Consider the following 23,139-nt stretch of genomic DNA (forward strand, 5'->3'; position numbering starts at 1 on the left):
CACCTGTTTTAATTTTGTTTTCACTTTGTCTTTGTCATCAGTTTTGTCTCACTTTGTGTACTTTCCATCAAAACAACCGCATTTGATTTGGTCTATGATCAGTTTGTTTAATAGTGGATATATTAATCGTGCTACTATTTTGTGAAAACAAAATAATGTCATACAAAATGTGAAAAGCAAAACTGTCATTAGGCAAAATGAAAATAGTTTAATCGACAAATAGTCTGCCAAGTGGAAATATATAAAGTGGCAGCAAAAGCTTCATCAACCTACTCCCCAATTTGCAGACACTGGAGATCGAATTCCAATTCTTTGTAATCATCATCGCCATCGCCCTCGTACATCTCTTCCATGAGGGCTTCATATAGCGCGTCGTCATCTCCAAGGCAGTCATTATCCTGCACGCCACCTTCGCCCGCACCTTGGTCGTCATCATATGTTGCGCTCTGATGGCCAAATTGATTACCATCAAAGAGAAGATATTGTGTTGCCTTTAAAGCATCGTAATCATCGTCGTCGTCATCCTCGTAGTCGTACGAATAAGCACCATCCTAGAAGACATAAATAATCAAGCTTATAATCACATACGGGCACTAACTTTTACATTTCGTTGCTTGTAGGCCAAGAACCTGCTGTCTATGGAAAAAATCGTAAGGGGCCAATTTTAAGAATAAAATGAATAATAAAAGTAGAGGTCAACAAAGTTTTCGATACGGACAATTGACAATATTTCTGATAAGCCCCATCCTACAAAAAATATAAACAGTTCATCGAAATTCCATCGGGGGCGGGGGCGCAATGCCCTTCCCTTCTCCTTCAGATATGGTTTGCGACTATCAAGAGTCCTGAATCAAACTGTTAATTTTCTGTTTAGTCTTTGGCAGTTCGGATTGGGGGAGGGGCAGCAGTGGCGTACCGTGAATCAAAAATTTTGAGTCACTTAGTGAGCGCGCGAAACACGCTCAGTTGCCAGTTACTCTGACCTAATTTTAAGGATCATGCCATTTAATGGATATGTATTTCACTGATCAAATAATGCGAGCGCAAAGCGCGAGCTGAAAATTTTTGATATTCAGACCTAAAAAGGGACATTATGATCATTTTTTTATCATGATACGTATCTCTCTCGCTAAACAAAGCGAGCGCGAAGCGCGAGCTGATTTTTTTTGGTATATATTGACCTCAAACAGGGAAATTTTAAAGACTATATTTTAGGAATCAATCAAGAGTATACATATTTCACCCTCTTCATCTAATGCGAGTACCAAGAGCTTGCTGATTTTGTTAGAATTGCATTTAAACACATGAAGCACTTGTAGACATTGTAATCGACATACGCATCTCACTAATCAAATATTGCGAGCACGAAGCGCAAGCTGAAAAATTAGGAAATTCAGACCTGAAGAGGGGCATTTTAAGGCTTGTTTGTAGGAATTCACGAAACCATACTTATTCCACTAACCAAATGATGCGAGCGCGAAGCGCGAGCTGACAATTTGTGACATTTAGAAAACGGGACATTATGTTTAAGGACTGATTTTAGGAATTTATGGAGAGCAGACATATCTCACCAATCCACTAATGCGACCGTAATCACGAAAAGGAAATGTTTTATATTAAGGCCTTGACATGGGGCAATCACTTTAAGTAGTCATGAAAAAGAAGCATATGTCACTTCATAAAACAATAATATCTCGAAGTGCGAGGAAATATATTTGGTGTCTATTGACTTGAAAAAGGGAGGTTTTAGTACAACAGGATTATATATCTCGTTTAAAAGACAATGCGAGCACCAGGAACAATGAAGACATAGGCCCTGAGTAAATTATGTTTCATAAAGTTATGATAAAAATGTTTCTTATATTACATAACATTATTATAATATAACATTATAATGAATAATAATTTCTTCCTTCCCACTACGTTTCTCTTATTTTCTCCCTCTTTTCTCCTTTCCCCCGTTTTTAGGGGGTCAGCCGATTGGGGGCACGTGCCCCCCCCGTAGTTACGCCACCGAGGGGCAGTACCCAAAGGTATTTATACGATACGTGATTGTATACCATGATGAATTATTCTGGTTTCAGGAGACTCAGTGTTAAATAACTTAACTGTGAATATGTATCATGTTTAAAGGCGCTGTCACACCTTGGCGTTTTAGACAGCGTATGCCCGACGTATGAGGAATTTGGCGAATACGCTGGCGTACGTCGAATACGTTACGGGTAAGTTTTGCATACGTTAAGAGTACGCTAAAACACGCTGGTATACGTCGTCATAAGGCGAGGTCGTCGAAAAATTTTGTGCAAGCACAAAATTTTTCGACGTATGCCAGCGTATGGCTCATACGTCCCGCATACGCGGGCCATAAGTTGTAGGCAAGTTACGCAATCGTTGATACACGTTGACACACGTTACTCGTAAGTTACTCATAAGTCGATGTACGTCGAGATAATGTCCAGCGTACCCTAAAACTTACTTCTAACCTATGAGTAACGTGCTTTGAACGTATGTGTAACTTAACTCCAACGTATATTGACGTATGAAGACGTGCTCTGGACGACCACAAAACTTAATACTGAACGTGTTTATAACTTACAGCTACCGTATAATGGCGTATTGACAACGTTTATCATGTTTATAGGAATTGGTGTATAAAGGTGGGGTTCACAGGAGTTTTCTTCGGCATGGCGGTGGTGTTGATAGGTGATGTATCGTGCGGTTATGATTTGAATAGTCGAGCGGCAGCCTTTATATAGGCTACGAAACGTGTTCGTCAGCAATACGCTGCCGCGCGCTATGCGTAAGTTAGGCTATCGTAGGGCATAAGTTGTGTACGCCAGCAATACGCTAAGCATTCGTTGGAAAACGTTACTTATAAGTTAAAGAAGCGTTCGATATAAGTTACTAATACGCTATGTATACGTCCAACTCGTTATGAATACGCTAAGTATACGCCCAGAGTTAAAAAAAAATATAAAAGTTCAGCGTATGCCGACGTTTTAGAGAAATTTTGATACGTCGGGCATACGCTGTCTAAAACGCCAAGGTGTGACACCACCTTTAAGAACGAGTAATGAAATAATACATCTAAAAATCGTTAATGGAATGTCAGCAATTTTCTGTTTTATCAGGCTGTTCGGATTGGAGGAGGGCCGATATCCAAAGGTATTTATATAATACGTGATTGTATACAATGGTGAATTATTCTGGTTTCAGGAGTGTTAAATAACTTAACTGAGAATATGTATCATATGTATAACGAATGAGTAATAAAATAATACATCTTAAAATCGTTAATGGAATGAAAAAAAATCATGAACACAAAGCTTTCATAATCCTGAAAGAGTATCTTCTATCAAATAATACGAGTTTTTTAAATGTGGTATATGTTCGTTCTTGGATAATCAGGGGAGCGTTTCATGAAGGGACTTGTCGGACGTTTCTTCCGACAAGTGCCAGTTTATCCGACAGTTACCATAGGAACAATGCTTTTCAGCCAATCAGAATCAAGGAAAGATGTCAGATCTGACAACTTGTCAGACAAAAATGTTGATGAAACGGTCCCCAGGAGGTAGTTGTGAGGCGATTTTTGTCAAAGAAAGCAAGGTATAATAGCTGCGGCAATAAATGAATCCAGTTGTGCTTTACGTCATAATATTGTACATATTTATGTTGCAGTAAACTTCATTACAAAATATATTTTTAATTAATTTAATGTGAGAATTGATCATAAAGGTCTTTTTAAAATAATTTTAATTTTTGAACGGTATTTGCAGAGTTTTATTGAAAAACTAAGGTCACGTAGCTAAAGAAATCCAGTTCATATTACATTGATTTATCCAAAGTTCAAATTTCGTTTGAATATCAAGAACATATATTTCATGCGATATTTGCTTATTTAAAGAGGGACTCTTCCCCGAGCCCCCCCCCCATCCGTTTGATTGGGATATAAGAATAAAAAGAGAATAACAATAAAGTAGGCATAATGCTGAACATATGATTAAAATCGGATGTAAAGAAAGAAGATATGAATTCCAATGTTTTCAAAGTTTCGCTAGTTTTCACAAAATTAAAACACCATAAAAGCAGCCACTTTGAACAGATGGGGGAAAGGCATAGACCCACACTCCTTTACGACTAAGAAAATATGAGAAACATTTTATTACTTAATAGGTACATTATTGCGGACTGAAATATATTACTTATCAAAGTCTAGATTTAGCCTATAACTTTCGGCCTGAAAATAAAAAAATGGACTTTGTCATTTTCCGTGCATATACAGAACCTTTCATGTGGTATCTTCTTGTCGAGGAAGTGAGATCCAATATCTTGCCAAGCCGATTTAGTAAAACTCCTCTAGGGTTTTGCAGTCTTCGAATTCAAATTAAGAATAGATTAAAGTGAAAATTATGAAAATATTTACTGTTTAAGGGGGCTATGATGAAAACTAGTGCCCCAACATGTATAGTCGATCAAGACCATTACTTTATATACCTGCAATTTTCCCCCGAGGACAAAGGTCGAGGGAAATAGTAAACCTATAGTCTCAATTTCGGGGTTAAGGCTCGAATAAAGGATCAGTTAATATTACTTTTATATACCGATTATTCTATTCAGATAAGGGCATGAGCAAAAACTGTTACATGCTCAAATCATGATTCAAAAAGCCTTCATTCATTTAGAATCCAATTGTAAATTGAAAACATCATAATTACAGCAAGTTTGTGGTTCTTTTGTCAACAGTATACTCATCATTTTCTTTCTTTCACTTACAATGACCTGGGCTCCGTAACACAAAGGTTTGCAATCAATCGCTAAATACCAATGACCAATCACGATCATCGTTGCATGCGCACTCTGTTTAAGATCCTGACTTGGAGCCAATGAGCGCGCTTCTTTCATATTTGCAATTCATCGAAAACCTTTGTGTTACGGGCCCCTGTTCTTCACAAAAGCCATGGCATAACACAACTTTAACTTTACAGACTTCATATTCAAATCAGCTTTTGCTCCAGCTAAATCTCCAGTAAACTATAGGAGGCAGAAGATCGTTTTGGTCTAGGATCGACTCGGAGGTCTATTGACCAACTTTGTTGACCAATGCCCATAATAAATACATAAAAGAGATGATTTTTTTGAGAAGAGAATATGAAATTGAGAGTATGGAACATATTCAAGGACAATGTAAAGAACACATCAATATGCACGGACGAGTGAGTCTTTAAACTGATGTCTGAACTTTGTTTTCGTTTGTGGATCTGTTATGATGTTAAAATGATATAGATCCAACCAGGGATATGATTTCGTTATCCAACAATCAACATTAATATTAACATTAATATTCCTGTTTTGGCCAATCTCACATTTTCACTAATGTTTGGTCAATATTTCTACAGAGTATTACAAGGTCATTTTAAAAATAAAAATATTGTGGCTACCCGTCATTCACAAACAATCAATGATACCCCCCCCCCCTCCGTTCGGCAATATGAAGGAGATCGTCTTCAAAGGCTCAAGATCGACCTGGGGCCCGTTGCAGAAAGAGTTGCGTTTAAACGCAAGCAAAAAAATCAATCGCAACTCAAAATATCATGCGCAACTTGATTGTCAACCAATCAACAGCGCGCATTTGGGACTTACGATCGATTGATTTTTTTGCTTGCTTTTAAACGCAACTCTTTCTGCAACGGGCCCCAGACCAGATTGGAAAAGAGTTATCAGACAGATCCAGAGGTAATATGTATTTGTACTGTTTATTGCATTGCATTGTTTATTGCATTGTATTGTTTATCGTATTGTATTTTTGCGTATCCCGTCACAAGCCTCAGTTATTAGTGTATACGCCTTCTTCTTTAAACCCTACATTTATATTTTTATATTCTTCATAAAAAATGATTTTGTATGTGGAGTAATGTTTACGAAAAATGTAATGAAATGGAATAAAATAAATGTTTATTTGAATTGAATTGATATATGCTTGAGCATTTCATGAGATTTGTCGTTTCATATTTTCTTGAGAAAATACAATAGATATATACATGTATATATATATGTATGTATGTATATGAATATTGGGCCTACAAAGTGTCTGTGACAAAATTGCAATGCGATTCCCAACTCGAGAGCTTTTAGAATGAAATTTATGAAAATTGAACTACATGAATTATGCTACTAAAAAAAAGATAAAAGTTGATTAGATTATTATTTCTTTTTTAATTTAGGATTTATATCACAATTATGTTTTTATTCGAGATGATAATGGAAACGTAGACTAGAACACGTAAAATGCAAAAAGAAATAGTGTAAAAATATTCTTACCATGTTTCTTCCTTATTAGGCCAAAGTTTTTTCCAAAAAGAGAAAATAGATTCCTCATGGCCTGCAGTTAGTAGTTGTAATACTTCCACGCATCACGACAAAAGCAGCAATAGCTTGAAGAACGAAGAAAATACGTCGGTTCATGTGCATGCTGTTATGGGGATTTCCACATATATCATTTATGCTCATTCCTAGTCTTTCCTTTTTAGACTCAAGGAAATAAATGCAAAAGAGTGACAGGTTGTTTTTCATCATCAATTGATACAGATTACGTATTATTTCGATTGTGTATATCTAAAATGAGTAATGAATATTAACTAACTTATCCAAATTGTAATGCTTAGCTTCAAACGAAAGTTGTCTTTTCCAGACATAGCAACAGGTATAGTGTTCGCAAGCATGATTGATTTATGCTGCAGTGCATTCATTATAATGGGCTGATGCACGGATCATGGGGGGGGGGGAGGGGGATGTATTATATAAAAGTAAGCTTGGCGAGTGCAAAGAAAACCCAGCTAGACAAGCGCGCGTAGCGAGCGATTTTTTTTAAAGGACAAGTCCACCCCATAACAAAAACTTGATTTGAATAAAAAGAGAAAAATTCAACAAGCATAACACTGAAAATTTCATCAAAATCGGATGTAAAATAAGAACGTTATGGCACTGTAAAGTTTCGCTTATATTTTCAACAAAATAGTAATATGAACGAGCCAGTTACATCCAAATGAGAGAGTTGATGACATCACTCACCATTTCTTTCGTAATTTATTATGAAATATGAAATATTTTCATTTTCTCGTCATTGTCATGTGAAATGAAGTTTCATTCCTCCCTGAACATGGAATTCCATTATTTTAACATTTTATGCTTCATGCAAGGAGGTCCTAATCCTCAAATTCGTAAAATTGAAATATTGTATAATTCAAACAATAAAAAACAAAAGAAATAGTGAGTGAGTGACATCATCGACTGTCTCATTTGGATGTAACTGGCTCGTTCATATAACTATTTTGTTGAAAATAAGCGACACTTTGAACTTTCTTATTTTACATCCGATTTTGATGAAATCTTCAGCATTGTGCTTGTCTGATTTTTCTCTATTGATTCAAATCAACATTTTTCTGGGGTGGACTTGACCTTTAAGGTAGAAGTGAGTCTCACTTTAAGTTTGTAATTTTCTTTGCCGATTTTTTTTTTGCTTAGATACTTCTATATACTTCTAAATATATAAAGCAAGCAAGGTGAGCGAGGAGAATATCAAAGTAAAAGTCAAACTTAATCAAAATTGTAAGAAAAATTGGATAGTCGTGCATTTTCTATCTCATATATTTTCCCGAATAAGCTTTATTGATGTCCTTTTCCCCGCTGACACAGATCATTGTTCGGGTGTCTCTCTCCTAAAACCGGCGGAATCCTTTTCTCTTGATTTTCAGGAATTTCTATTTTTATAAAGGTTCAAGGATAGATTCCAGGAATCGAATATTTTCAACAATTTCTTTTTCAAACCAGAATATTAACAAAACTATAAGCCTACATACTTCTTAATAAATTATACACATATATATAGTAATGCTTGAAGTGTTTTTACTGGTCGCTCTTTATGTTTAGTGATCTCCTCCCTTTTTGTGCTTTTAAACATCACATCAGCACCCCAGTCAAAAATCGTTCCCAGTGCCCTGCTTTATAAAGAAAGGTATAGATATTACATGCAACACAGCAAAACTGTGGTGTTAACCGGTACACCCGGGGGGCCACTTACATTGACGAGTGGATACCATGCGCGACCAAAAAAAACACGTAAAAAGGATGTCTTTTTCACGATAGGGCGCGTTACGTACGTAACGTGATAAGGGTGTCAAAAACGCAAAAATAATGAAAAAAGGGTATCTATTTCGCTAGGAAAATTACGTGTTTAGGGTCTAATTTGCGGGGATGATAAAACAAAATTAAAATGTTTTATAAAGGATGTCCTTTTTGCCCCAACACTTCGTGTTTAGAGTCCGATTTGCGCGTGGAGTAGAAGGTGGGGTAAACCAAAAAGGTAAAGCCGACGACCGAAGGACCCGTAACAATAAAATATTCCTGTACTTGTTTAGGGGTTCATTTCAGGGAATATTTGCCAAGAGTATCGTTTTGTTTCCAATACTTGTTAAGGGTATAGGGTTTCACACGCCAATACTTGTTAAGGGGTGCATTTTCAGAATATGGAAATTACGTGTTTAGGGTGCTTTTTCGAGACCCCATGGTCGCGCATGGTATCCACTCGTGAATGGAAGTGGCCCCCCCGGGCCGGTACATAGAGGACCACACCAGTTATTTTACACCGGTGCTAAATTGGTGGAGTTAGTTTTACACCTATAGGTGTTATTATATACAACACCTATGGTTGTTACTTTTACACTCTTTGGTGTTATGTTCAACCTTAGTAGGGTGTTATTTTAACATCTCAGGGTGTGGTCCTCTATTAACACCAATTGGTGTCAGTTTTAACACCACAGATTTTACAGTGAAGTATTAGGCCTATGCAACAAATACCCCCCCCAAAAAAAAAAATAAAATTAATTAAGCCTAACGCGATAAATTTGCTGACAACGATCATCATCATCATCTGCTGTAATCTTCAAAGGGCTCTGCAGCCTATCACGAAGATGAACGTAACTTGCACGCACGTTATGAGGAGGAGTCAGGGATATTTTCAAGGTGATTTTGCAGAAGCTTTGTTGAAGCAGTGAAGCGTTCATTGTCACAATCAACACGATCACCATTCACCATCATTATCATCTTTTTTTATTGCTGCTAATTCAATTTCCCAATCTTATTCTATGGTAGCGGATTTGGAATGGATCAGACACTCTAGAAAAAAATAAAAATCCCACCGTGTCATGCGCGGTCTTCCGAGCAAAGACTATCAAAGTGGGGAATCCCAAGTGCTCATAAACAGTATATATGCAGACTCGATGTCAGACACTGTGACGTTATAGTTATTGCCCAATACTGCCTGGGCTTGTATAAGTGAACTGCTGATCATTGTGCAATCGCAGTTTGCCAGGGATTCCAAAAACAAGAACATTAGGAAACGGCCGAAGACAGCCTGGAGGGATGGGTTTGCCAATTATTTGCTTGCCGGCATCAGATTTCTGAAAACGTCAGAACAAGCAATGTCAGTAAATGAAATATGATGGAATGTATTGTGTGTTATATTAAATAGATCATTATTAGCTCAATAGCGTATCTTGACCATATACGGCAGTTTTATAGGCCGATAAATACAATAATTGGATTACAATATCCAATTCAATTTAACATACCTAATATTAGTATTTCAGCTGTCTGCAATTATAATGATTTTAGCTTGAAATGGTACATGAAATGACGTGTTTATGACGTGAAATTTCTTGCGGCATACCGTATACTTTATCAGCCAGTTTTGTTTTATTGTTTCCGACAAAATCAATAATAGACATCAAATGGCACAATCTCATTTGCCAGACACGCCCACTTTTTTGCGGATGATACTTAGCCTTTTCGTAATACTTTTTCTCTAATTTTCAGTACAATAAATATATTATACATACAAAATTATTATTTATAACATAAATATTTGACATCATTATTATCTAGATTAAATCGATTATGTTTTGGTGTTTTTTTAGTACAAAAATAAAACAGAAATGTATCCAAATATAGACTGCATGAATTTAGTCTTCAATCGAATCGCAGCTGACTACAAATTGTACTACCAATATGAACTTATCAAGAAAATATGTTATTTCTTGGCCTGTCAAACTCTTCATTTACCGGGAGATTGTGAACATAAAAGTAAGGAGTGATGCTGATTTCCATTTAATTACCTTGACTCGTTAACATTACTTTTCTGTTTTACGTTTCTTTATATTTTATGTTTATTTTATGACTCGATCTCGAGTAAGCTTCATAAATTAGACCGTAGTCCCACTCATATGGTTCTGTGTCTGAATTAGACTAAAAGCTTCGGTATATGGTTAGACAGCTGGCAGCCGTCTGTTTGTTTCGGGGCGTTTCATTGGCAATTTTTAAACATTTTTTTTAAAATTTCTCTTCGTACACAGACGGCTCGCTATTGTGCAGCCACCATTAGGGGACTTGCAATGCAAAATCCTCCCGTCGGGGCTCTTCAATTTTTGTCTTTAAAGCCAAAGGCAAAGGCAAAGCCGGGGGAAGTTCACCCTGAAGAAAACTTTTTTGTAAAAATAGCAGAAAAAATAATAAAAAATATTGGTGAAGGTTTGAGGAAAATCCGTTAAAGAGTAAGAAAGTTATTAGAGTTCAAAATTTTGGATTTGTGACGTCATAAACTAGCAGCTGCCCCATGTGTTATGTAATATAAAATGTATGAATTTCAAATTTTGTATGGTTCCTGATGACTTAATTTTGGTTTCTTTTCATGATCGGGTGTGAAATTATTTGTCTATTGATATACAAAAGTTACAGTGAAAACCATTTTCAATTTTCTGAGAAAATGACATTTCATTGATTTTTTACCATTGGCTATGTAGGAATGCTGCTCGCATATGACGTCACAAATCAAATAATTGAAATTCTAATAACTTTTTAATTATTTGATGAATTTTTCTCAAACCTTCGGCAATATTTTTTATTATTTTTCTGCTATTTTTACAATAATTTTTTTGTCAGGGTGAACTTCCCCTTTAATGAATAAAAATTTTGAAAATTAACGCGACCAAAATGCAAATTTATATTCCCTCTTGGCATTAATTGCCAAAAAATGGAGAAAAATGAAGTTGAAAGGAACAAAAACAGTGACTTACCTCGGCTGTTGCGCAAATTCACTTCCCGTTTTATCCGATCTTAAGTACATAAACATGACCATTGAGTCCCCTGTACAGATCGCGCTAGAACTTCGGTCTCTGTATTTGGTGAGTGAAGCCAACGGAGTTCAGCTGAACAACCAAAAAACAGAGACCGAAGCTTTTGGTCTAGACTATGGTATGCTGATGTTGTACAGAGCGCACACTTTAAAAAATCATTAAAATATCGCTTTTGTGACCAAAATTACTAATTTCCATACAGTTGCAATTTATTTTTCATTAGTAACTTGGGAATAATTCTTATATTCACCAGAGCACTCAAAAACTTGAATTTTGGGCATATTTTTTGTACGCCCTCTATTGGTGGAAAGTAATATGGCAAGAAAATTTTCATTTTTTGATCTCTATTTTGAACTAAGAGAAAAAAATAATTTAAAGAATCAAATTTAATTAAGAGTCAAGTTGTATGAATAATAGGTGTATTGGAAACTGTCAGTGTAAAAAAAATCAAGCATTTGCCCCAAAGAAAAAGAGAAAATAAGCCAAACATTGCCACCCTTATTTTGCCACACAAGTCACATGGAGATATAAGTGAGAACAGGGTTATATCATAACCTTGTTCATTGAATGAGTGGTGATTAAGGAAGATGTCACTGACACTGTTTTTTTACAATTTTGTTCTTAATTAAGTTGATTTTTTCCTGTTCTGGTGCATTTCAGGCCAAAACGGAATGATATTAATCTTTATTTTGGTCCAGTTCTTTTTATGTATTTTTATGAAATAAAGACAAAAATTTGGGGGAATTTGCTTTTTGTTAACCCCTATCATAATCATGCCTATTGGCTATAGCTATAGTGGCCAATGATCTGACTTGTCTCTGAGACTGAGCTCTGTCTGACTCTGGTTACTTTTGTCAGAAAGTGTTATCCATCCATGCAGCCACTAGCTGGCCTGTGGATCTCTGGGATTAGTGAAGGAAGAACAAAAAGAAAATGACAATATAAAAATAGAGTGGCAAGTCCATGTATGTTGTCAGTCAATGCAAATAGTCAGCTGGCAGCTGTCTCTTCAGAGGAGTTTTTAATCAACTTCTTGAAATTTCTGCTCCAACACAGACGGCTATCCATTGTGTGATTACGGATCTTGCAGTAAAAAACCTTGACGGGGATGTTTGAATTTTATAGTGAAAAGCCCCGCCCTTTCAAGGAACTAACTGCGCCGATACACGATAACTAGGTCTAGATATAACGTAAGGTGAAATAATGAGAAAATGAAAACTTTATGGAAAAAGGGAAAAACAGGGACTTACTCTGGTTCAGCTAGCTGTCTTTTTCGATCGTCGCAAAAGGCGATGATGCATATAAAACCTATGACAATTTATAGAGGCACTTCTGGGTCAGCGGCATACATGTATTTAAACCAGTGCCAATGACCAATCAGATTGTACAACTACTGCACTGATACAAAATACACATTAACAAATTATCGCATAGTTATATAATACAACATACTAATTTTTTTTTTTTTTCCATTGAGTCCCTGTTCAGACCAAGTTAGAACTTCGGTCTCAGTCTGCTTGTGAAGCCATTGGAGTTCGGTGGAACAACCAATGTTTGGTCTAACACTGCAAGTACCCCTGCCTGCCCTTTGTCTTGCAATTTAATTTTGCTAAATTCAAATTTATCTTAGATGGCATGGAAATCCCAAGCAAGAATGATATCATCAAGTCGTATTGGATCAGCGGTAATGGCTCAGTCACAGTTCTTAGAAGCGAAAGTTCCTCAGCTGATGGCAAACTTTTCTGACAGAGGGAATCAAAATTCTCCATGGATACCAGAAGTAAGTTCAATAAGTTTAGCAATGACTTGAGTGTTTACCATTCCTTACATTTTGATATTTTTTAAGGTAAGGCCACTTTTCAACTTCTTACAGCACAAATTTGATAAACAAATTTAAAAGAGCACACAAAATATCCAAGGCTAATGAGAGAGACAATGAGGTCAATAATTAAGGCATCCAGGCCATGAAATTTAAGATGGCTTTATATTAAGTCAAGCCCTGGTTCACTCTTTCTAACCTTAATTCTTTTTCTTATTTGTTTGTTTAAAGAAATTTTCTTGTATACCATCAGATTTCTAAGAAAATTGTATGCACACATTGATTGAGACATATTGTGGAGGTGTCGTGGTTCAGTCACTTGACTCTTAAACCAAGGTTGAGTGGTTTGAATCCCACACGGCGCAATGTCCTTTGGAAAGGCACTTTGGCAATGCACTTATCCACGTTCGTCACTTTCCACCCAGGTGTTAAATGGGTACCCCGTAGGATGTGAAGGTCCATGTGATTAAATTGGCATGTGTGCACCGACAAATGGTTGCCTGGCCAGGATACTCCCTAGGGAGTGGAGATGGTGCACTTTATGTGTGGAACAGTGATGAATCCTACATGTATGACCGGGATAATAATTACAATGTAAAGCGCCAAGAAACCAAAGAATGAAGTGCTATAAATGTAACTATTATTACTTTTATAATCACATGTACTAGTATCAAGGATTTCCAGGCAGCTTATCTTTTTTATTTATGTTTGATTGCAGTCGACTGTCCAGGAGGTCTGTGACCATTACCATGGGCTAGCTAATGAGGGCAGGTTGACCTTCCTGTCAGCCATGGCATCAGGAATGGGTACAAGGCATGACAGGGTCCGCAAGGAAGCCAATCTTCTACAAACCCAAGCGGTATGTGTCTTCTTTTACAAGTAAAGATCACCACATCGGTTCTTATGACAGTTGCACCTCCACTTATTTCTTTGAAGATATAACATTTAGGGTTAGGGTTTTTATAGGGTTTTTTGTTCAGAATCATCAATCATATAGGATCAGGAATAAGGATAAGGTAAGGTTTGAAGCTCAGGTTTATGTTTGTCTAAATTTGTGTATTTCCAATAGGAGCAATAGCTCAGTCGGTGGAGCGGGGGTTTTGGATTCCCGTGACCTGGGTTTGATTCCCACTCGGTGCGCCAGTGCCCTTTGGTAAGGCATTAATCATCATTACCAGGTCCCTTGGAGAGGACCTTAAACCGTTGGTCTTCTGGTTGCTTTCTTACAAGTATTCACACTTTCTTAGCAATCAGGTAAAAAAAAATCTACACCAAATTGTTGGAGGAATAAATATCATGGAGCCACTATCTCACAAGCCACTCTTCTACTCTTATGCACAAGGTCTAACTGTGAACAGAGGATGATCAGTTACTGTATCCACTAAGTTTTTACCAGTAAGTAAACTTTCATAAGTCAACCTTCAAAAGTTTGAATATTCACCCAAGTCAGAGCAATGTTTTGAATAAAGCATTTGTCACATACCACTTCCAAGTCAAATTTCTCGTAAGATAGGACTACTTTACATCTTAAGAAAATGTGAACTAGTCAGTATATGTTTGACTGGATTTTGTTAAATTTCTGTGTTATATTCGAGTACAATTCAAAAAATTTACATTGCAGATTTGATACATCTTTTATTTTCAGGGTAGAGAGGATGCCTCCATTCTCCAGGCAGAGAATCGTCTCCGTCAGTCCCTCATCCCTGGTTACTCCACTCTCTTCTCCCACATCAGTCGACTAAGGGGAGGGGTCAAGTTCCTTGTTGATCTACGAGCAGACCTCTTGGTGAGATAGATAAAAGCATACAAGAAGAATCCATTGTAGATGTTTATATTGGAAATAATGATCATGATGGGGGCATCGTGGTGTAGTGGTTCTGACTCTTGTCTTTCAGTCAGAGAATTGTGGGTTCGAATATCAGCCATGGCAGGTTTTCCTCCAGCACACTGTGTTGCACTCAACCCAGGTGACATGACGAAAACCTCCGTTTGAGAACACTATACCCCAGTTTTTCTCAATCAATTCTCTTCTCCAAGTACAACAAACCCTAAGTATCAAAACACCTATTTCTTGACCTCAGTCCGAAGATAACACAATAGCCTGAGCGCGGTCCCGGCAAAGCATGCCGCCATTTTTTATTCATATTCCTTATTTTGAGGTCGATTTTCTTCGTTCGAAATTGAAAATTGACTAACATTGAATTTCTGAATACAATATGCCTTTGAAAACGTGATTAAATATCAAATACAATAATTTCATTCCGAAGGTCCTACTACAGGCAGAGAAGTCTTACGTAATAGCACAGCTGTTGTTTATCATTTCGTCCCTGGCTCAACGCTCATGTGGTGAGACGGCAGGGATTACCTGGCCAAGCGGGGTTGATCAGGCGGTGTTTCATAAAGCTGTTCGTAGGTTAAGAGCGACTGGTGATCCTGTCTTGCGGTAAATGGTACACACCATTGGCGATATTCACCAGTCATTCTTAAAGTCGCTCTTAACTTACAAACAGCTTTATGAAACGGCCCCCAGGGCTTGGAAATGATTTAAAACACAAATTGGGGTCTAATACTGCAGTTTGCAATCTGAACTGCGGTCTTTCTCCAAACGGGGGTTTGATGTAATGAGGTATATGGGTACCCAGCAGAATTTATACCTCGAACACACCGAGTGCTGGATGGTGGCTCGAGCAAAAGCCAGGATAATAATGATAGTGTACCTTAAAATATATTATTTCTAGATAGGTGGTGCAATACAAATTCCTATTTTCTTGGTCATCATCATTATTCTTTATTATTTTAATTATTATTAATACTTGTGTATATGTATAACAATGTACCGATGGCCATGGATATTAAGGTTGTAAACAAATTTAGGGTCATTTTCTCAAGTACTTTTGTATTATCTATATCTATATTTCATTCACAGCCATTTGAGAGGCCAAAAATGATCTTAATCATATTCATGAAGGTATTAATGATTGTAATGAGGATAATGAATATTCTTGGAATTAATTATAAATTTCATGATGAGAGTGCCATTTTCTGATTATCATATTCTAGAATCACTTGTCATCCCAGAAATCCCTCCCGAATGAAGCTGAATTGAAGGCGCTGAATGACACATTGAAAGATCTCTTGATTGGATGGTTTGCTGCGGGAATGCTAAACCTGGAGAGGGTCACATGGTCATCATCATGTGACATGCTTGAGAAGGTAAATACATACAACTCCAGTCAGCATTCATCACCTTCACTCTCACGATCTAAAGCAAAAAGAATCCATTATGATGAGATTAACCTTAACAGACATTAGAAAGTAGAAAATGTTCCACTGTTCAAACAGACATTAGAAAGTAGAAAGTGTTCTACTGTTTTAAGCAAAAGCAAAATACCTCGTTAGCATTTGCACCCTGGAATGGTGCTATGGGGGTGGGGTGATAGGGGGCCTTAGAAGCCCTTTTTTCTTCTCAATGATAAAATAGGGGTATTACATAGAACTACAGCAAAGCCCTGTTTTTTTTTTCATTTCTCTTCTCACTTCTGTCTTCCATTTCACCCCTTTTCAATTTTTTTTTTACGATATGAAAAATTATAGCAACTTGCCCCTCCTGTTACCCCCCTCCTCCTCAGTATGAGAAATGTTGATTTCTTTTCAAAGCAGTTACTAAATCAAATATATATAAATTTCAGATAAGTCAGTATGAGACAGATCATCCTGTGCATCACTGGACAGACATCAGGCATCGAGTAAGACCATACCGCAGGTGTTTTGTGTCCGTATGAGAAATGTTGATTTCCATTCAAAGTAGTTACTTAATCAAATAAATATACATTTCAGATAAGTCAGTATGAGGCAGTACATCCTGTACGTCACTGGACAGACATCAAGCATCGAGTAGGACCATACCGCAGGTGTTTTGTGTTCACACACAGCAGCATGCCTAATGAACCGCTCGTCATCTTACACACCGCCCTCACCAGAGATATATCGGCCAGTATCCAGGTAGGTTCAAAGGTCGTGCACAACGTTGTTTTGGATAAAACAGAAGCTTTGATTAAATCAATTTAAAAAAAGAAAGTTACGACAAGAAAATAAGGAGATAAGAAAGTTCTGTTTGGTTTCACAAAACAGTGATATGCTCATCCTAAGTTGTATGCAAATGAGAGCCAATAATGTCACACACTATTGATTGTGTATCAAATATTTATTCTTATCCTCTATTTCTGTAGAAATTGGTGGGACTCTCATGGAAAATATATTGATGTTTATCATCATATTTTAGGATTTGGTAGAGATCCTCCAAGTCATCAAATTCATAAAACATGACTTTTTGAGCACTTTATGTGCCAAAATCACAAAATAAAACATCACAGGCTTTCCTTTGCATACTCACCTTGACACTCATTTAAGAAATGATTTTTGTAAGTGAGCAAAGCTTAAAGAATTAATTCAAAATTATGCTATTCCTATAGGCTTTGTATATGTGCTTGGGTTCTAGCAGGCAATGGGTTTACAAGCGTTTGTTTGTATTTCAGTCCATCGTACGTAAGCAAGATGACATAGCCATCGGAGTGAAACCAGGAGAAGAGGATCCTGACGAGGCCCAGGCTGCTATCTTCTATTCTATCACATCAACTCAAAAAGGTACTTGTTAATCATCCCGGATAATAATTACGTGTGGGAGCGTCATGGTCTAGTGGTTCTGATGGTAAATTGCCAATGACCCAAAAGAAACACTGATTGACAGTGTTTCAATCACTGCACAGGCTACCCTGGGTAAATAAGACAAATAAATAAAAGAAATTAAAAAAATCGTCCTCTGCCAACTCTTCCACTCACCACATGGTCTACCTTCATTTTAGTCTAATGCCATTCCGTCCATCAACATTTCGTCTAACAATCATTTGGTCCAATCCTCACTTTGTCTTATCACCAGATGGCCTATGACCATTTTGTCTCTTAACCAGTTGGTCTAATATTCATTTTATTTTCATTTATTTTGCCCAATTACTAGTAACACTTAGTCTAATTAGACCAAATGGTATATGGACTAAATGGCTATTGGACCAACTGGTTATTAGACGAAATGGTGAGTGGACTAAATGGCAGTTAGACCATGTGGATATTGGATGTACTGATGGTAGACCAAATGATAGTAGAAGAGTTGGTAATTGTACAAATTGGCATTGGACCAAATGAAAATAAACCGTTCTGACTCTTGGCTTTCAAACAGAGGGTCATAGGTTTGAATCTCAGCCATGGCATGTTTTCCTTCAGCAAGAAATTTATCCACATCATGCTGAACTCGACCCAGGTGAGGTGAATGGATACCTGGCAGGATTAACTCCATGCATGCACTGAGCACTGGTGATGGTAGCTTGAGCTAAAGTCGGGGTAATAATAGCAGTACTTTGTATCCTCACGCAAAAAGTACTTTATAAATCCAGCTATTATTATTATAATTAATTATACTCGCTTTAGTGCTTAACACTAAATTCATCATCCCTCTTTTAAAATTACCTTTTTAAAATAATGATATTCTTCTACATAATGTATTGAGTAGTGACTTGTCAATATCCAAATTTTCTTTAAAAAAAAGGATATCCTTGGTTCATGAAAAAAAAAAACTATTCAGCTGGATGTAATGTAATGAAAGACATGACTTTTCACCCTCATGAATATGCACAGTAAATTTTAAGATAAATGCGGGGATATATAATTTGGAAATTTCCTTGACTACATCTAAGAGAAAGTCTGGAAAAGGGATGAAATGTAGTGGATAAAAGGTTGACTGGGAGAGATGATTTAAATGGCATTCCTTTTTTTTCTTTAATAGGTCTTCAGGGTGTGGAGCTTGGTAACCACCTCATTAAGAGTGTTGTCAAGGAGCTACAGTCTGAGTTTCCCAGCATGCATCTCTTCTCAAGCCTCTCACCAATCCCAGGCTTCAGGGACTGGCTCGTGTCACAGATCAACAAGGAGGTCAAAGGTCAGAGTGTGTTACTCTTTTATCTTTTTGCTACCTTTATTTTGGTTAGTTTCCAGATAGTTCTATCTCTTTATCAGGATTTGTTAAAAAATATAATAAGGAAATATCAAATTTATGACCCAACAAGCTTTAAAAGGTGTTATTTAGTGCAAAACAAGCATTAATACTATGATTTCGTAAGATGAAAAAATAGATGACCAAAGTTGCTTGGATTGTTTTCCATCATTTAGTGTTGAGCTTTATTTCTCAGTTTTTGAAAGCAAAAAATTGCTTCTCAAATGTTCTATTTTCCTTGTCATAATGTGAGGAGCTCTTTTCTATGAGTAGAGAAGGCATGCAGTGTTTTCAATGGGTAATTTGGCTAACAAACATATATAGATGCTAAAAGAAATCAGTCACTCGCTTATGGAACGAAAGTAAGAAATACAATCAGGCGGCAGGCCTAACTTATATCCTTTTCTTCAAATTGCAGATGGACATAAAAACAGCTTACTCACTGCACAAGAATTAGACTCGTTCCAGTCTGCTATAGACATTGCATCACCACAGGCATTGCCAACCCTGAAGAAAGTCATCGTAACGAATGAGTGGGTCAAGTCTGAGAGGCTGGTGGAGAGTCTACAGTCCCCTCTCATGAGGTTATGTGCAAGGTGGGACTATTGTGTTTTTTTTTCCATTACAATAATCAGTTTTCTTTTTGGTCTATGAAATACATGTAGTTTGCCAAATAACTAGTAGATCTATGGGTTTAACAGAGCTGCCAAGTAGTACAGATTTTCAGTATTAGTACTGAAAATGAGAAGAATACTAATGGTTTCATTCAAAATACTGATTTCTCAATTTTCAGTTTTATGTGTTGTCCTATGGTATTTTTTTGAAAATACTGATTTCCTTGCCAAAGTACTGATTTTCAGCTTTAAAAATACTGAAATGTTCTTGTTCAGGTTTGCAGCTCTGGTTTAATGCTAAAGAGTGAAGATTAAGCACCATGAAATAATTTTCATATTGGATTTTTCAATTATGAGGACACAAAGCTATGGAAAGTGGTAGAGCTATGTTATTTTAGATTAAAAAGTGTTTTCAGTATCAGGGGCCACGGAAGCTGGAGAGGGGGGTGCCCACTTTTTTCCCAAACCATGTACAAAAACGTAAAAATGACCACACGATTGTGATTTTTTGCATGGTCAGCCCCCCCCCCCTTTGAAATCCATTCCACAGCCCCTGAGTATAATGTAAATGTAGTCAGTAAGGCTGCATTTCTCCATATCAGAAGATTCTGTGTCATGGATGAGAAATCAATATCTTCATATTAAAAGACAAACAAGACTTCTCATTTTAGAATTACATTCCTAAATGGGAGATATGATAGGATGTAGGTCATGCAACCATCACCTTGTTTATGTAAGGGTTGTATATTACACAGGAAATATCAGCGGTGTGAAATTCACATCATCAGTATGTGGAACAATGGCAAGCCAGGTGGAATTGAGAAATGTACATGAAATCAACAAGGAGGTATTTTTTAGCCAAGATCTGTAAACAAGCAGGAATGCAATATACAATTCTTGCAAAGTTTGGTGAACCTTGCATTGTCAGGGTAATTTCAAATTAACAAATTTTAATTTTATTTTATGTATTTTATTGAACATATTATATTTTTTCCTTATATTCTAAAAATGTAAACATGTGCCATTGATTTTTTTATTTGGAACTTGATACATTAATTTTTTACATAACCTTGTGAATATTATTCAAGAAATATTAATTCAGCAAGGCATATTTTTTCATGATATTGAATAAAAAAAAAATTGTTATATACACATCTTTTGATAGGTACCTGTATTCAGAAAAGAGACGCAAGATGGCACTGAATACTGTAGGTGAGTGGTGAAATATTTCATTTTCATGGTTTGGAGATTCAGGAGAGGGTTGGTAGGGGTAGTTATACCAAGGAGGGAATCTATGAAGTTCTCCAATCTCTTACAAATTATCAAAATTTACTAAAGGAACCTTCCCCTGTCTCTCCCCCTCCCTCTTTGGATACTAGTGAGATTTTAGATATTAAGTCAAAAGGCTCACAGTAATTGGATTTATTGAATTTTGAGCTACATGTACTTATGATATCCAACACATATCCCTGCTATTATTCATAATATTATAGAAGTTGGTATGTAGTGTTGTCAATGTTCCCTATTCATTGAAGTTCATAGAGTGTCATGATATTTCAATATTTTATTAATATCACGTAGCCCTACTGGGCAGTTCTCTACTTTTAGCTTGAAATAAGTGTAACAAAATTGGTGATTTTTTTTATCATTCAGTCTGTTTTAAATTGATTTTCTCGCCAAAACAGTGTTGCTATTTTGTTTTTTTATCCTATTTGTCCTCTCTTTTAGCAAACTTCCATCTTCGGAACGGCGCAACCATGTGGCGCCTCAACTGGTTGGGCGACACCTCGCCACGGGGTCTGACCGCTTCTTGCGGCATGATGGTCAACTATCGGTACTACCTTGAGAACACGACAAGCCTCAGCCAGCACTATATTGAAACACAGAACATTGAAGCTTCCCAACAGATATTGGATTTGGTAGGGGAAGGTTTGTCCAGCGGGGAGACAGGGAATGTGAACAGTAAATTATGATGATCAACCAAAGAATAACTTTGTCAGTTGCTATATAGATATTGTAATGGATTATAATTTTTCCAAGCAGATATGCCAATGATCATGTGCAATGTAAGTCAGTATAATTTTTAAATTGGTTTAAGGGAAAGTCTACCCCAACAAAAAGACAAGTTTATATACCCAAACAGTGAAACTCAGACAAGCATAGCACTGATAATTTTGTTCAAAATTAATGTGAAATAAGAGAGTTAAACTTATTTTGTAAAATGTTTTGTCAGTTTCATATATCAGTTATATGCACATCCTGGCTGGTATTTAAAGGGGGAACCAATGTTGTCTTTGACTCTTTATTTTTTGTGCATTTTATAAGATATGATATGTATCATTTCATTATTTTTGTTATATATTTGATGATTTTGATATTTGATTAGTGTGATGTTATCAATTCTTTGATTTGCATACCAACCAGGATGTGGAAATAAAGTGAAATTAACATTTGATTATTTTCCTATTTTCAATCAGATTTTGATGAAGTTTTCAGTATTAAGCTTGGTTGATGTTTCTTTTTTATTCCCAAACCAACTATTTGTTATGGTGGAATTTTACTCTAATGGTCAGTTACTCAGCAAGCATGCTCTGGCCATAATTCACATTAGCTCATACACCATGGTAATATATTATTGATATGATGATGGCATACAGGCGTGAACAAAAGCCAGTATGTTGCTTCCTTGTATATGCTTATATTGCAGCTATTTTGGGTGCTTTCTTGACAATACACAATACACATCCACTATATTTAAGCAATCATTTGCTTTGTGACATACATGATGTTCTGTGTTAGGTGAAAAGCATTGCCTGTGTTTATTACAGCACTCTGACCCCTGTACAGTACAAGCAGTGCTTTACCAAAGTGCATGGGAATTTCAGTTGCACAGTTTTGCAGTATTTGTGTATATGAACAGGTTTGAATTGTGAATTTTCAATTGGAAATCTGTTCTGTGGGAGCCCTTGTCACCTTTTGAGCATTTGATGAAAGGACTTGCTGGATATTTGAGCTGACACAAAGCATGATTTATCTGACAGCTTCCAGAGGAACTGTGCTTCTCAGCTAATCAAAATCAGGGAAAGTTCTCTGATCTGGCAACTTGTTTGGCAAGAAATGCTGATGAAATGCTCTCCTGATATCAATATTTTGTCATTCCTTCAATAAACATGTGTAGTAAACTCAATTTTAAAAAAGTATTCTCTAAGAAACTTTCATATTTGAGTATTTTTTTTCCATATTGCAAAATACTAAATTTGCAACTCTGCTGATACTAGTACCACAATAATGAAATGACTATAGCAGTATTCCCGCAGGAAGTACTTTGATTCCAATATGGTCAGGTGGGTGTTTTAGAAAGCTGCTCTTATGTTAAAGGTCAAGTCCACCCCAGAAAAATGTTGATTTGAATAAATGGAGAAAAATCTAACTAGCATTTCATCAAAATCGGATGTAAAATAAGAAAAACATGACATT

The 23,139-nt window shown here is 36.5% G+C and overlaps 2 protein-coding genes across 2 annotated transcripts in view; one reads left to right on the plus strand and one right to left on the minus strand.

Annotated features, from left to right (window-relative positions):
- Positions 1–6,423, minus strand: part of LOC121412887 (activating signal cointegrator 1 complex subunit 3-like) — a 47,789-nt gene extending 41,366 nt beyond the window's left edge. The window contains exons 1-2 of the mRNA XM_041605649.1: positions 6,319–6,423; positions 274–551 (exon numbers count right to left, since the gene is read on the minus strand). Of these exons, the coding sequence (XP_041461583.1) occupies positions 274–551; positions 6,319–6,321 (281 nt within the window). The 5' untranslated portion in view covers positions 6,322–6,423. The remainder of the gene's footprint in view (positions 1–273; positions 552–6,318) is intronic.
- Positions 6,424–10,016: 3,593 nt separating this feature from the next.
- On the plus strand, positions 10,017–23,110 carry LOC121413618 (malonyl-CoA decarboxylase, mitochondrial-like). The gene is made up of 11 exons (XM_041606519.1): positions 10,017–10,137; positions 12,817–12,966; positions 13,724–13,864; positions 14,651–14,791; positions 16,066–16,218; positions 16,843–17,007; positions 17,541–17,649; positions 18,842–18,994; positions 19,467–19,644; positions 20,828–20,874; positions 21,391–23,110. Exons 1-11 carry the CDS (start codon positions 10,063–10,065, stop codon positions 21,633–21,635), a joined length of 1,557 nt encoding a protein of 518 aa, XP_041462453.1. The 5' UTR covers positions 10,017–10,062; the 3' UTR covers positions 21,636–23,110.
- The last annotated feature ends 29 nt before the right edge of the window (positions 23,111–23,139 follow it).

This window comes from Lytechinus variegatus, chromosome 4, assembly GCF_018143015.1.
Source record: "Lytechinus variegatus isolate NC3 chromosome 4, Lvar_3.0, whole genome shotgun sequence".
In the NCBI taxonomy this organism is placed as follows: Eukaryota; Metazoa; Echinodermata; class Echinoidea; order Temnopleuroida; family Toxopneustidae; genus Lytechinus; species Lytechinus variegatus.

Bases quoted from the DNA above. Each gene is read 5' to 3' on its own strand.
- LOC121413618 (XM_041606519.1), top strand. From the start codon at position 10,063: ATGAACTTATCAAGAAAATATGTTATTTCTTGGCCTGTCAAACTCTTC. The intron at 10,138-12,816 runs GTAAGGAGTGAT...AATTTATCTTAG, and splicing joins GGGAGATTGTGAACATAAAA to ATGGCATGGAAATCCCAAGC. The intron at 14,792-16,065 runs GTGAGATAGATA...ATCATATTCTAG, and splicing joins ATCTACGAGCAGACCTCTTG to AATCACTTGTCATCCCAGAA.